The 14729-nt window shown below is 30.9% G+C and overlaps 2 protein-coding genes across 12 annotated transcripts in view; one reads left to right on the plus strand and one right to left on the minus strand.

Moving 5' to 3' along the window:
• The first annotated feature begins 312 nt into the window (after positions 1–312).
• Positions 313–2231, plus strand: LOC100115892 (ubiquitin-60S ribosomal protein L40). 3 transcript variants are annotated; one of them, XM_001600260.6, is made up of 3 exons: positions 313–1252; positions 1673–1872; positions 1954–2231. In XM_001600260.6, exons 2-3 carry the CDS (start codon positions 1683–1685, stop codon positions 2148–2150), a joined length of 387 nt encoding a protein of 128 aa, XP_001600310.1. In that variant the 5' UTR covers positions 313–1252; positions 1673–1682; the 3' UTR covers positions 2151–2231. The 3 variants fall into 3 exon arrangements, with proteins under 3 accessions (XP_001600310.1, XP_032457754.1, XP_032457755.1); XM_032601863.1 differs by having other exon boundaries at positions 1244–1372; XM_032601864.1 differs by lacking the exon at positions 313–1252 and adding an exon at positions 1270–1466.
• The window catches only part of LOC100677985 (polyphosphoinositide phosphatase), a 489206-nt gene continuing 476703 nt past the window's right edge, over positions 2227–14729 (minus strand). For 6 of the 9 annotated variants that reach the window (XM_031927124.2, XM_032601861.1, XM_031927126.2 and 3 more), the window contains 2 exons: positions 2524–2689; positions 2229–2453 (listed from right to left, as the gene is read on the minus strand). In XM_031927124.2, the coding sequence (XP_031782984.1) occupies positions 2352–2453; positions 2524–2689 (268 nt within the window). In that variant the 3' untranslated portion in view covers positions 2229–2351. Of the gene's footprint in view, positions 2454–2523; positions 2690–14729 lie in introns of all 9 variants that reach the window. The other 3 variants (XR_004345259.1, XR_004345258.1, XM_031927127.2) reach the window with 2 other exon arrangements.

The following is a 14729-nucleotide window of genomic DNA, read 5'->3' on the forward strand; positions in this document are numbered from 1 at the left end:
TGATCGCTGTATAATGTATGTCATTAGATGAATTGAACCCATACGTAAATGTATATTTGTATATAATATAGATATACTCGAGCGTTTCATGAATATATATCCATGCCCCTCAAACGTATTCGCACGGCTCTGCGAAATACATTCTTTCCTTCTTCGTTCAAGTTGCGCGCCAGCCGCCATCTAACAGCTGCTCTGTTTTATCGACATGACACGCGAAACGGCATTCATGTACGCTCACTACCGCAAGTAATTTTTCTCGACGAACGACGACGCGATTTCTCCATTTCCATATGTGAAAAAGCATACGCGTTATTCTTCAGGTTCTTCCTTACGTGGGATGATAGCGTTTTTGCAGAAATTTCGCCCAGGTAATAGACAATCACGCATTTTTCGTGCATCTCTCTTGGTGGCTCGTGCTGCAGAAGCAGACGACATATCAGCGAAAACTGTCGAGATTATTTTTATCGCGTCTAAATAATTATTTGCAAAAACACGGAATCATCCCACGTGCGGAAAAATATGAAGATTTTTTTGCAACCATTTGTTTAATAAAATATTTAATAATAAATCCGTAGTTCGTCGAGAATAATACTTCCGGTTGACTTGGAATCCGACGCTCTGATTAGCTGTCTCAGAGGTATAGAGCACTCTTAAACTGCCATGTTCTACATCAGAAACGGCTGTGTTTTTTTCACGCTTTTGTGTGTTACACTATAAAATTTTTCCCACTCGCCTGCTAATGTGCAGCTCGTGTTAAATAATTATATCCATCAAACGGAAATTCGTGAATTCGGAAGTGCGAATGCGAGAAAAAAACATTTTTTTAATATATTGATTATGCAATAGATAAAAGAACTTTTATTTATACATATTGTTTATATGCCTAGCTCAACTCTCGCGCAATAAACTATAGCTTTCTGCTTTCTAAGTCAGTACGGTTTTTGTTTAGCCACTGGGTGCGTTTTCTACACTTCAGCACTTACGGTTGCCATTTTTCCAACCCTGCTATAAATAATTTATAATCGTGACCCTAGCACTGTATTGCCGTTTTTGCCGTTCTCCGCTAGCAGCTAGATGTGCCACTTTTGCTTGGACAGGCGAATCTGTTTCCTATTCTTTGTAGCGCGTAACTGGCCTTAAACTTTCGGTTAATGTTCCGTAGTTCAAATCTATTATAAAGAACAGAGAAAAGTGAATAAGCGACCAACCTCTTCGTGCTGACTTTTTGGGGCTAAAACACGTGGTTGAATCAGTAAGTGAAATTAATATTAAATTTTGCTTGATTTTGATTGATAACTTGTTTAAAAAATGATTAGAATCATGTGATTTCATATTGCGCAGACAATTAAAAAAAAAAATATATTTTTTTTCTGTAAAAGTTTACAACCACTGTTATTTATTCTCAAAAGCTAGAACATCAGTTTTAACATATTTAATTTTGATATAACTATTGATACAAATGATCCGTAATTCACCTATAATAAATTAATATTTTATGGATATTGATTTGAATTTACGATTAAATAGATCATCTTCAATAGTATTTTCGTGTCATTATATTATCATAAATGTCTTTTTTATAATACTTAACCAACGAATACGAAATATACATGCGTATATATGTACGTATATATACAAATATGTATTTATCTTTTAACTTATACTGTTTCAGTTGAAGCACAATGCAAATTTTTGTCAAAACTTTGACAGGCAAGACCATAACTTTAGAGGTCGAAGCTTCAGATACTATAGAAAATGTTAAAGCTAAAATCCAAGATAAGGAAGGTATTCCTCCAGATCAACAGCGATTGATTTTTGCTGGCAAACAGTTAGAGGATGGTCGAACATTGTCCGATTACAACATACAGAAAGGTAACAAAGGAATTTTTATCAATTCTATAGCTATTTATACTAATAAAATTTAATATTCAAAATAAATTTTCTAATCCGCAGAATCTACATTGCATCTTGTCTTGAGACTTAGAGGTGGAGTAATTGAACCAACTCTCAGAATTTTAGCTCAAAAATATAATTGTGACAAAATGATTTGTCGTAAATGTTATGCACGACTTCATCCACGTGCTACTAATTGTCGTAAGAAAAAATGTGGTCACACAAACAACATTCGTCCAAAAAAGAAGCTTAAGTAAGCTTAAAAGATGCTTGTGCATCCGCTAAAAATAAACCTGTATTAACTACAATTGGTTTTGAATAAAAGTCAAACAGTGTAATATGTTTAGTTTTATTTACGTTACATTTAACATCAAAAATCCTAAAAATTTAGCTTTCAATTTTTTTATTTTACATTTTAATGTATTTTAATATATATTCACACACACATACTTATGTACTCATGGTAAGTCTGGGTGTAAGATACCAAGATCAAGTTGTTGCTGATGAGCATAACGTTCATATAAACTCATATCACTAGGACTTGGCATGGATCCTCCAATCTGTAAATTGATTTTAGTAAGTTTTCAAAAAGCATAAATACTTAAAAATACATCAAGTTCTTAAATATACTTTTCCTGTTTTAATATATTGTTCATAAATACTGATATTTTTATTTGAAATAATTGGTACTTCAATATTGTCATAATCAGTATGAAAGAATATTTTATCCAATAATCTTGTATGTGGTTTTGAATGATCTGTCCTACATATAGCATTCTTGTTTATTAATACTAATCTGAAATGTTTATTACCATGATAAATAAATATTAGTATTAATCTTTACATTTATGAGACATTTATTAGGCTATAGTATAATAAAATCTAAAGCTTTCAGAATAGTATATTATACCATGAGGGAGGTAAAAAACTGCTAAGTCGATAGCAACAGAGTGTTGCTATCCAAGCCAAAAGCAAGGGTGGCGGGACTTTACTTTACCTGCCAAGGACAATGTGCTATTTTTTGCAACTTAAACAACATTTAAAAGTACATTTGACTTTTGGAAGTGGGAAAGAATGTGGCACTTTTACCCAAGGTGTTGCAAAACATTATTTTTCGTTGTCTTGTTAATTAGGTAATTAAAGCATTAATGCAAAAGTAAGTATATATAAAAAAGTGCATTTTTAGAATTAGAAAAACATCTTTTTTCTAATAAACTGTAACTTTGGTTGCATTAAAATTGTTAATTTTCTCTTAAGGGGAGGTTGATGGAGCTATGTTAAAAGGTCCTATAGCCAACATTCTTCGATCGTAAATAATAAATATATATACTTGCATATAGCATCAAAATGCAGTGTTCTGCGGTTGCCATCATAATAATTTAAATTAGTTAAGTCTTATATCCGCATAATCACGCATAATTTTGGCAAACACTTCGTATACAATATTTAATAAAATAAATTTTTTGAGTTATTAAATCAACAAAAACTTTGTGTTCCATGTTTGTTTTGTAACCAATATAATGAGAAACAATTATCAATTTGATTTTTTATGGTATGAAGTAGATCTTAGTATCTCACCATCATGTAAGACTTAAAATCATCTTAGAACAGATGATTTTAATTCTTTAATACAAACTGATTTAATTTGTTGTAATAAATATCCACTTCTAAAAAATAATAAAAATTCGAAACAATTATAAAGTTTATAATTTTATAATTGTTTTTGTATTTGTATTAAATAACTATGCACTGGAATGGAGGAAATAATTGGTACTGTCACCCATTTCTACACAAGCGAACATCCCTTGTCAAAAAAAAAAAGGTTTGGAACGGATTGAACCTTGGGAAAAATTGAGTAGATACGTTTCAATGCGTTTTTTGAATCTATAAGATCCGTTTCAATCCAAAAGTGACTACAAATTTTTTCCAATCGTCAAATCCATTTCCATCATTTTAAAACAATTAAATCTGTTTCAATCCTGTACATTTTTACAATGAGAGAAATAATATTAGAAAATTTAGTACTCATGTAGGACAAATAACAATGTTACACAGCAATCCAGAGGTGTATTCTCTCATTTTAACAAACTTTACTTAGTAACAGTAATTTTTGTGAAAACTAAAATATTTAAAAACTTGTTTTTTTTTTGTTTTAGTTGTATTTAGACTTATTATTATTGATTTACTATTCATTTTTATTAATTTTTTATGCACATTTTATTTTTTCATAATAAAGAAATGAAATTAAAATTTTTTGTTGGTGGTGGGATTTGAACCTGGACCTCCAGCATGTCAGTTGAATGTGCTGTCAATTCATCTAAACAGACCTCTTATGTGCAAAATTTTAGATCTGATATAAGTATTAACTACTTTCACGTGTGAGATAAAATTAATAACAAACAGATGCAGAAAGGACATATTCAAGAAAAGTAGTGTATAACAATTTCCTCCCTTTGTTACACAATATACTAATTCCTTCCTGTGGGATTGAAACAAATTAAATTTTTTGACATGTTTTAGTAATGATTAAAATGTATTCATGCACGTTAATCCCTGTTTGTAAATATCCAGTTCAAAACTAATTCATTTTGTGTCTCATACGGATTTAAATGGATTTGTCGTACTCAAAACGGATTCCACACTAAAGTTTTATATAATTGATATAGATTGCAATGTATTGAAACGGATTTAACACTATAATTTCATATAAATGATATAGATTGCAACGTATTAGAACGGATTTTACACTATATTTCATATATAATTGTTATTGCGGATTGTAATGTATTATCATTACTATGTTTTTATTTTCTTTTATGATTTGAAACGTATTTAAACAAGCAAAACACTTGAATCCATAACAATGCATTTCAATCCTTTTTTTTTAACGAGGAATTTTATAGTCGATTGGTTTTTTGCCTATAGAAATTTGTCGAAACAAAATAATAATTATAAGCAGAAGCACTTTTCTGACGTAAAATTTTCCGCTTTTTTCATATACATATGTATAAATCATCTGAGATCTTATCTAGTATTGATTTTATTTTATAAATAAAAATAATAAAAAGTTTACGGAATATAGATTTATCTACATAAATTGAGGTAAAATACTGGTGGTTATTCCAGCTGAAAATATAGCTTGAATAAAAGTAAAAAAAAACCGCTGAGATCTGGGTTCTAACCCGAGATCTTTGGGATAGTAGACTTGACCACTTAGCCATTTCATCACTTATTATACACATACTTTGTGAATCTCATAAGGTGACATACACAGATAATTGTATTTAGGTAGATATTAAGGGTTCCCGATGACAAAATACAGATAGTTTTTTATACCCAGATGTAAACTTTGCCCTGTTAAAAATAAATACATATTTTTTGTATGTATCTTTAGTACGTACTAAAAACATGTAATTTGGCCATAAATGGAAGTACCGTAAGGATAATAACACCATTCATGGTCACATCAAATACTTATATTTATATTTAATATATTTAAAATAGTCAGTCCCAAATCAGTACATATTTTTAATACGTATTACCAGGCAAATTACATGTTTTTAGTACGTACTAAAGATACATACAAAAAATATGTATTTATTTTTAACAGGGTGTATTACGACGGTGTTACGTTGCTACGGCCGATGACGAGGTCCCGGTACAGCAATCTGGAGTTTTTTGTAGCTAGATCTACACTATGTACCAACAGTTTTTATATATAGCAGATAATCGCTACAGAGCAGATGTGACGTTATGGGATTTACAATGTACGAATATAATATGTTATGAAATGGCTAAAGGCTACTAACCCAAAGATCTCGGGTTTGAGCCCAGCAGGTCTCAACGTTTTTTTTTTACTTTTATTCAAGCTATATATTCATCTGGAATAACCACCAGCATTTTGCCTCAATTTATGTTGATAAATCTATATATTCCGTAAACTTTTTATTATTTTTATTTATTAAATAAAATCAATGATACGACTGAAATGCGTACTGAGATCTATATAAGGATTATATGAGATGTATATGAAATCTACATGAGATCAATATGAGATCTCATATAATATTTTCACGTGGGTAATTCTGAAGTCGGAATTTGGAAAATTCTATTGGAAAATTTTAAAATGGCGCTTTGAATTTGGTGCATGTGAAAATGTTGAAAAATGTATTTCTAATTTTTCACTTAATTCAAACCGCCATTTTGAAATTATCCAATGAAAATTTCCAAATTTCGAATTCAGAATCGGAAAGTGCGGAAAATTTTACTTGAGGTGGAAATGTAAAACTGTTCTAAAATTGTGCCAAACCATATAGATTTCGGACATTTGGTACATTTGAGGAATAGTGTGACATAGTTTTAGCATAGTTTTGCGACATCTTAGCACAGACTGGCATTGAGAAATATATATGTAATTAATAATTGCCGTTTGGCATAAATTGCCACCCCTGGCGAGAAAAATCACGTAATTTATCACGTGACTATTTGGCGTGATTTCTCACGTGATAAATCACGTTAAAAATTGCATTAGAAATAACTCATCAAATTGAAGTATTTGTTTTAATTAAAATAAATTATTTTGTTTTTACTAAACAATTACGAAAAATATATTTGTTGATGCTAATCCAAACAAATTGACTGCAAATAAGTGAAAAAAACTCTGCCTTAACCGAGACTCGAACCCTGGTCCTCAACTTCACAATCTTAACCCTTCAAAAACACGTCGGGACATTGAAAGAAGGCAAGCAAAGCGAGAAATAAATCTGAAACCTAAATGTGTTAACCCAATTACCCGTTCCCCGAGTACAATAATTAATTTGTGTAACACATACATGATCTTCGCGTTTTTTTACCTAAAATTAGGGACAAAAGTAGTCGTTTTCAGACTGAAAGGCGAAAAAATGCTGCAGCGCCCTGTTGAAAATAATCGGATTGATATCCAGCTGGATTTCCAGCTGGATTTCCAGCTGGATATCCACATGGATTAACATGGATTCCATGTGAATCCGGCATGTATTCCAGCTGGATAATCCGTCCGGATTTCTAGTTGGATATCTACTGGATTGTGGCAAAATTGAGGTGAATTTTCCAGCTAAAAATCCAGCTCAAAATAATCTTAAAAAAAACGCCTAGACCTGATAGCTTTCGATGAGTAATAAATTTTAATAGAAAAAATAAAGGTCAATGGATGAAAAAGAGAAAATGTTAAACAAATGATATTTGATTAGTTTGGCTAATCAATAACTATTCAATAACTAGTAAACTATTGAATACTAAGTGTAAGTAACAATGAGTAGAGGATAAATTCATATGAAAAGAGATCTCTTATTAGAAAAATTGTCTATTTCAACAATGAGTCGCGGGAAAATTCAACATGCAAAATCATCTTTACAAAATAAATTATTTATTTCAACAATAAATTCAGGCAAAATTCGATGAGGAAAATTAGTAGCCAATTTTGTCCACGTCGTTCCTGAGTAACGCTAAAGATAGGATAAAAATTCGCTTACGAAAACATCCCAAGAACTGAATAGAATCCAAAAAAATGGTGGTGTCTTTGGGCACCTACATTCAAATCTGTACATAATAAAAGTGAGAGGCAAGGAGACTCACTCTAATCAAGCACCCCAAAGGGAACACAATCCTATTACGTCCACGTCGTTGTTCCTGGGCAACACTAAAGTTAGGATATAAATATGGACTCCACATAACATTTAATATTGCATTTTTGCACTTTTGACCTTACAAAATGGCTTTGAAGTCAGCAAAGCATAATCACATTTTAAGTCAATTATTCTCTTAATGTTTATTACAATAACAAAATGATAATTCTACGAAAAAATTGAAAGGAAAACAATCTTAGGCTGATACTTCTTATTTGACCTTGAATTGACCTTCTCAAGGTCACTAAGGCAAACTTGAAATGTCATTTCCGACGTAATTTTTTCCGCTGCTCCGTATTCCGAGGTCAAAAATAGGGGTTCCCGTTAAAAAAATACAATGGCCTTCAAATGACTTTGAAAATCGAGTTCAAGGTCAAAGGTGTTGGTGTCATTAGATGGCCCCTTTTGCTCCCTTCAACTTTTGTCAAGGTCATCTTTCGACATCAGTAAAATAAAACTAGACAAACAGCTGTTTAGCAGATTTTTTGTTATTTGACCTTGAATTGACCTTCTCAAGGTCACCAAAGCAAACTTAAAATATCCTTTGCGACGTAATTTTTTCCGCTCTATCCGATTCCAAGGTCTAAAATAGAGGTTCCTATTTAAAAAAATTACAATTACCCTCAAATGACCTTGAAAATCGAGTTTAAGGTCATAGGTGTTTGTGTCATTCGATGGCCCCCTTTACCCCCTTCAACTTTTGTTAAGGTCATTTTTCGTTAAAATTACTTTTTTCCATGGTTTTTTGTGGTCGGATTAAAATGAAACACCCAGTATATATATATATATATATATATATATATATATATGTGTGTGTGTGTGTGTGTGTGTATACACACACACGTACACCATATAGTGTTCTATGACTGTTACAGTAAAAAATAGATTAATATGGTTTGGAACGTATTGAATAAATGTTATTTACTGTTACGGTTTGAAACGGTTTATATCAATATTTAAAAAGTTATAATCCGTTACAGTCCATATATACGTCGATATGAATTGGATGTAACGGATATGGATTGTAACGGATTATAACTTTTTAATTATTGTAATAATCCGTTTCAAACGAAACCATAACAGTACATCAAAATATACCCTGCTGAAAAAACTTACGTGAGTTCTCTCGTGAGTACTCACGTGATTACTCACGTGGTTACTAACGTGAGTACTCACGTGAGTGTATCGATCAATTCATGACGTGATTACTCACGTGAGTACTCACGTGATTACAAGAAACATCAGTTACAAAATTATATCACAAAAATATAAACAAATTATCTTAAATTAAAATATATTTATCATTCATACTATTAACAATAATCGATTATGCTACAAATAACAAAAAAATAGTTTGTCGGTTAAAAAAATATTTATTTCATATTAAAATACATAGAAAATGCTTTCTTGTAACAATACTGTTTTTTATGTAGTAACGATTTATTTTTATTTTTATATAAGTATATACATTTATAACAAACAACTAATAGAATAACTGATTTGGTGTTGGAATTATGTAAGTTACATCTCCTGCTTCAATGAATACACACGTTTTATGAATATCATGTGTTTTTATACATATTTCATCAGACATTTCAGATACTTCTCTTATTATATTCGCATATTTATTAGTTTTTGTTTTAATAACACGGCATATTGTCCATTCAGTGTGTGCTTCAACGTTAATAATAAAATGTAATAATTCAACGAATTTCCCATTTGTTAGCTGCGCGTAATAATTGCAAGATCGTTTATTTTTCTTCTTTGACGTCATAAATAAGGAACCTCCATAAACGATCTTGTGATAAACTTTGGAATTTTTTGGTATATTGTGTGCATTTATTAAATATTCAGAAACTACTTGTACTTTATTTATATACGTAATGTTGGATACTTTGTAAGCTTTTTGAACTAGCGATGATATGAGATTCTCACAAAAAAACATTGATATTCCAGGATATTCTGAATAAATTTTTTTTTCCAGAATTTGTATGGTTCGTTCAATGCTTTCATATCTTATTATTTGAGAAATCACTCCTTTAGCCCCATGAATTGATTTTAATAATTTATGATTAGCAGCTTCAAAGGCATAGCTCGAATGACAATACAGAGGGCCCCAGTTATATATGCTTTTAACTATATGAAGCAGTTGATGTGCATTATATGTTAACGCAGTTAACGAATATATATCTTCTGCTTCAGCCACAAATTTAAAAAGCATTTCATTAGCGTAATTCAAATCTGCAAAGGTAATATCGATTTGCAAACAAATGTGCAAGGCGTTTACTAATAATGACCAGTGTTTTAAGATTTTTTTGTGGTTTTTTAAAACCAAACTTAGCAAAGTAATGCTATAGTATAATATCCAATTCTCGTATTCTCGAGCTTTCCATTTTCCGCAGGCTTTTAAAGATCTTGATAACCGTGATAATTGATTAGGAACCTTTAATTTTTGAAAGATATTCTCAAGTATATCTTCCTCTGTCTTTGTTAAAATTATTACGATGTACTCAGTAAATTGTTTACCAACACCAGCTACGTAACAGTGCATGTAGTCTGGTGTAAACCCATCAATAATATCAAAGTTCTGTAAATTTAAAAGTGGCGAAGCAGTTTTAACACCGAATACACGTTTCTGAGTTTGCACAGCTTGAGTTGCATGTTCAATAGTCATTTTATGATTTCTGTTTTCTGATAATGGATTTTCAAACGGATATCGCATACTTCCATTATAATAATATCCTTTGTGCAAACACCAGTCGCACCCATACTTTGAATTAAATTGACTAGTACCATTCATTGGTGCCCGAGCCACTGTATCGACACAAGCGATTAATGCATACACTTTTATAGTACGATTTTGATTTTTTATTGTACACGGAATACCTGCTGTTGAAAGTTTGTTCATTCAATTGACAAATGCATGTAAAAAAATATCCATTTGTGGTTTATTTGGACCAAACCACAAAGCAGTCGTAATAACGCTTTTTAACCTTTCTTGAATAGGAACTTCGTTAAGTATGAGGTAAATTGGTCATATTGAAAAAGTAGAAGATTTAAAAACTGGCGCGCCATCCGTATTGAACATTACCGTCGCATATGCATTGCGATCACATTCTTGGATTGTTTGAACAAACTTTCTGTACATCATACCGTCGTAGATATCTTTTAAATGATCAGCTCATGCAATCATAATAATTTTCATTACTTTCCAAGTAATCACGAATAGCATCAGATGGATTGATAATCGCAAAGAAACACGGGTTTGATGGATTTGACACATCAACACTTGTATTGCACTTTATACAATTGACTGATACCGTAAAATCGTCAAACTTACCAATGTATTGTGTACACGTAGGACATTAAGTAGCGTGTAATGTAATATTTTTATCATCATTACATAATTGATCTATTTTATATCGAGTTTCCGGTAAAACATCTTTACCACATACTATATTTATAAATTTCAATAAATTTGAAATACCTGAAACGGATAACGAATTTGATATAGAATATTTTAGAGCCATTAATAATAATTCAGCAGGACTTCTTTTAACGTGTAACGACATTAAATTAAAAAATTCGCTGTCATCTAGTAAATCCCGTACCGTATTGGCACTTTTTATTGTTTCCTTCATATAAAATATCTGTAGCAATATTATCCTGTACAGAAATATAATAATTAGTCATACAGATTAAAAGAAAATGAAGATAAATTTAATTATATTCATGCTTTAACTATAATAGCCACTTTTTTGACCTAAAAATTGGGATGAAGAAGCTATTTATTCCCTTAAATAACTTATTTTCCCGTGACCGCTAAAATTATCATTTCCCGCGAAAGCAAGAGTTCTTACACCCGCAAGAACAGAAAATAATTCTAAAAATTGTACAATTTAAAAAAAATTAAAAAAAAAAATTAAAAATGTCATAAATTAGTATACAATACTCGTGCGCATTGGTGATGATGACATTTGCTTTTTTGTCACCCTCGCTATGCTCGGGCGACCAAATACACTACAATTTACACTAGTGCGCGAAATTCTGAATTTTATGCCGAGCGTGTGCGAAACTCTGAATTTCACGCACGCTCATCTGCTAAGAACGTAGGTTCGCACACTCGTGTCAAAATAGTATATTTCGATACAAGTGGGCACATGTATCGAACCATATTTTTCAACACGACGTGCGCGAAAACCGCGGTTTTCGCGGGGCACGTTTTTCGTGTAGCGTTTGCGAAACAACGTTTCCATAACAACGGCATGTTTCACGCCATATTATTTGTTTTGCGCACTAGTTGAAAAACCTGGTGTTTCGCGCACGAAAAACGATCCCGAGAAACTGCGTTTCACGCACGGAGTGTTAAAAAATTGTATTTTTAAACTGTTAATTTTTATATTTTTGTTGTTAAATTAAAAAATTCTTGAAAGATTCGAAAAGTTTTAAAAATAAAAAATATTTAAAATAAAAAAATTAAAAATGTTGAAAATTACAAAAATTTTAAAAACTATAAAATGTTTAAAAAATGAAATGAATTAAATGAAATAATTTTGATGGTGTTTATAAGCATCTAAAACGCAAAAATTAATTAATTGCGTCACATAAACTATGGTGTGCAACAAGGGCTAAGTGGGCTTTTTGACCTCCTATGGTTGTAGTATGAGTCGAAACCAGTATGAAACATTATTCTCTGCACTTTCAAATCTTTTGTTATAAAAAAATATATCATTTTGATCATATATCTTGCTACTTCTTTCTTTCAAAATATTTCAATTGAAGACGTAATAGCCCTGGTAGAAAATTAATGATTCGAATTTGAGGTTACGAGGTTAGGATAATCACCAGCTAAATGAATGAATTTAATTTATTAATATTTTAATTCTTAACATTTAATATAGTCCTATTCTACTATCTAAACAAGGGTTGTATGATACGCATGCACTGCACTTCATTTCCAAAAACTAAACTAAAAAAGAACCCATTCAAACATTCATTGTGGTTTCGAGTACATATCATCGAGTAGTGAATTACAATAGTGACTTACACTCCGCAATGCACCAGTAAATCCCGCAGAGGTACTCGCAGGTACCTGTTGGCAGGACTGGCCACTCTTATCTACTAAAACTTAATACTAATTACAATTCCTTTATTATAACACATTTCCCCTTACAAGAGATCCTCTTACAATTTAATTTTTAAATAGAACCTAAATATTCATCCCTAGTATTTTAGCATATCATTCATTCATCCTAATCCATTCCTTTATTTTACTTTTCGCTGTTTCATATTTGTTTAAAGTCTTTAGCTCGTTCGGAAGATCATTGAATACACCAACAGCCTTTATATAGCTGTTTTTTTGGCTTACAGTTTTAGTTCTTTGTGGTATCTGTATCAACTTTTTCCTTGTTACGCTATTCGATGTCAAGAACCTGTTTTTCATATCATTATAGTGGAACACTATGGATTCAAACGCAAACAATTGTCTTAAGTTTAGAGGTTTGTTATGAGTCATGAATTTGTTGTTACTTATTATTTTTGGCAATCTACTTTGTAAATTTTGTAATATATTCAAGTTGTTATTATACGCTCCCCCCCATGCTATTATTCCATAATTTATAACACTGTGAAAGAATGCATAGTATATCATTAATAATGTATGTGTTTCCATGAATGTTCTTAGCTTATAAAATACAAACACTAAATATTTAGTTTTATTTATTAAATATTCTATATGTTGTTTCCATTTCATGTTAAAATCGAAGATTATACCTAAGTATTTACAGTGTTCCACCCTTTTCAAGACCTTTCCCTCTATTTGACATGTAAAGTTTCTTGGGACACTATCAATATAATTACCAAAAGTCATATATACCGTTTTGTCAATGTTTAAGGATAATTTATTTTGTGCAAGCCAGACCGATATGTTACTTAAGTAGTCGTTCATCTTGATTTCAACATTACTCCAGTTATCATCAGTTGATATTACAGCTGTGTCATCAGCATAGGATATGATTGTTTCTTTTGTCATATTTATCAAGAGATCATTGACGTATAAAATAAAAAATAGTGGTCCTAATATAGTTCCTTGTGGCACCCCTGTATCAACAGCCTCATAACTGCTTACGACATCTTTCAGTTTAACTCTTTGGCACCTATTAGTTAAGTAACTCCTAATTAATTTATATGCTATTCCCCTAATACCATAATTAGAAAGTTTATCCAACAAAATTTTGTGATTTACAGTATCAAATGCTTTTGAGAGATCCAAAAAACTTATAGCTATTGGCTTACTTTTATCTAATTTATTATAAATAATGTTTGTTATATGATATAATGCTTCCTTTGTGCCTTTATTTTTTACAAAACCATACTGATTTTCCGCTATGATCTTACTTTTGTTTATAAATTCAGTAATTCTGCAATATATAACTCTTTCCAATATCTTAGCTAAGTTTGAGATTAAAGAGATTGGTCTGTAGTTTGATACTTGTTTCTTACTTTTCGCTTTATATATTGGTATCACCTCAGCACTTTTTAACGCTTCTGGCCAAATACCCTTTTCAATACATAAGTTAATAATATGCACTAATGGATTTATTATATAATCCGATAGCAGCTTTATTGTTTTTACATTTATCTTATCTACTCCACCGCTTTTCAATTCCATGTTCTTTATGATTTTACTTATCTCACTGTTATTAGTTGGGGTCAAGAAAATAGATTTTGGATATTTTATTGGTTGATGTGCCTTAGCACTAGTTGGTTGTTTAATTTTATCACTTAGTTTTTTACCAATATTGCAGAAATAAGAGTTGAACTCATTGGCTATAATACTAGAAAGAAATTTTTTTCTTCAAACTTTTAAATCACAATATTTGAGATGAGATCATGTCAAAACTACTCTCTTGTTTGAAAATAATCAATAATAATGAGAATTAAGAATTAAGAATGGAATAATGCGAATTAAGATAAAGCCTTATAAAACATTTTCAACGTATGTTTCATTTGATTTAGATTTCTTAGTTATTCTATTTTGATCAGTGTAACGTAGTTTTCTACGAGGATTGCGTTGATTAGGTGCTGCATTGGTAAGCCGTTTTATTTCCTCGCGTCTCAAATCTCTTATCTTAAATCTTAGAATATAGGTAACTTTTAACAAAAATCGTACTT

Source organism: Nasonia vitripennis (assembly GCF_009193385.2).
Source record: "Nasonia vitripennis strain AsymCx chromosome 3 unlocalized genomic scaffold, Nvit_psr_1.1 chr3_random0010, whole genome shotgun sequence".
Taxonomy (NCBI): Eukaryota; Metazoa; Arthropoda; class Insecta; order Hymenoptera; family Pteromalidae; genus Nasonia; species Nasonia vitripennis.

Coding starts and splice junctions, on each gene's coding strand:
- LOC100115892 (XM_001600260.6), top strand. CDS start 1,683: ATGCAAATTTTTGTCAAAACTTTGACAGGCAAGACCATAACTTTAGAG. Junction 1,873..1,953: donor CGATTACAACATACAGAAAG/GTAACAAAGGAA, acceptor TCTAATCCGCAG/AATCTACATTGCATCTTGTC.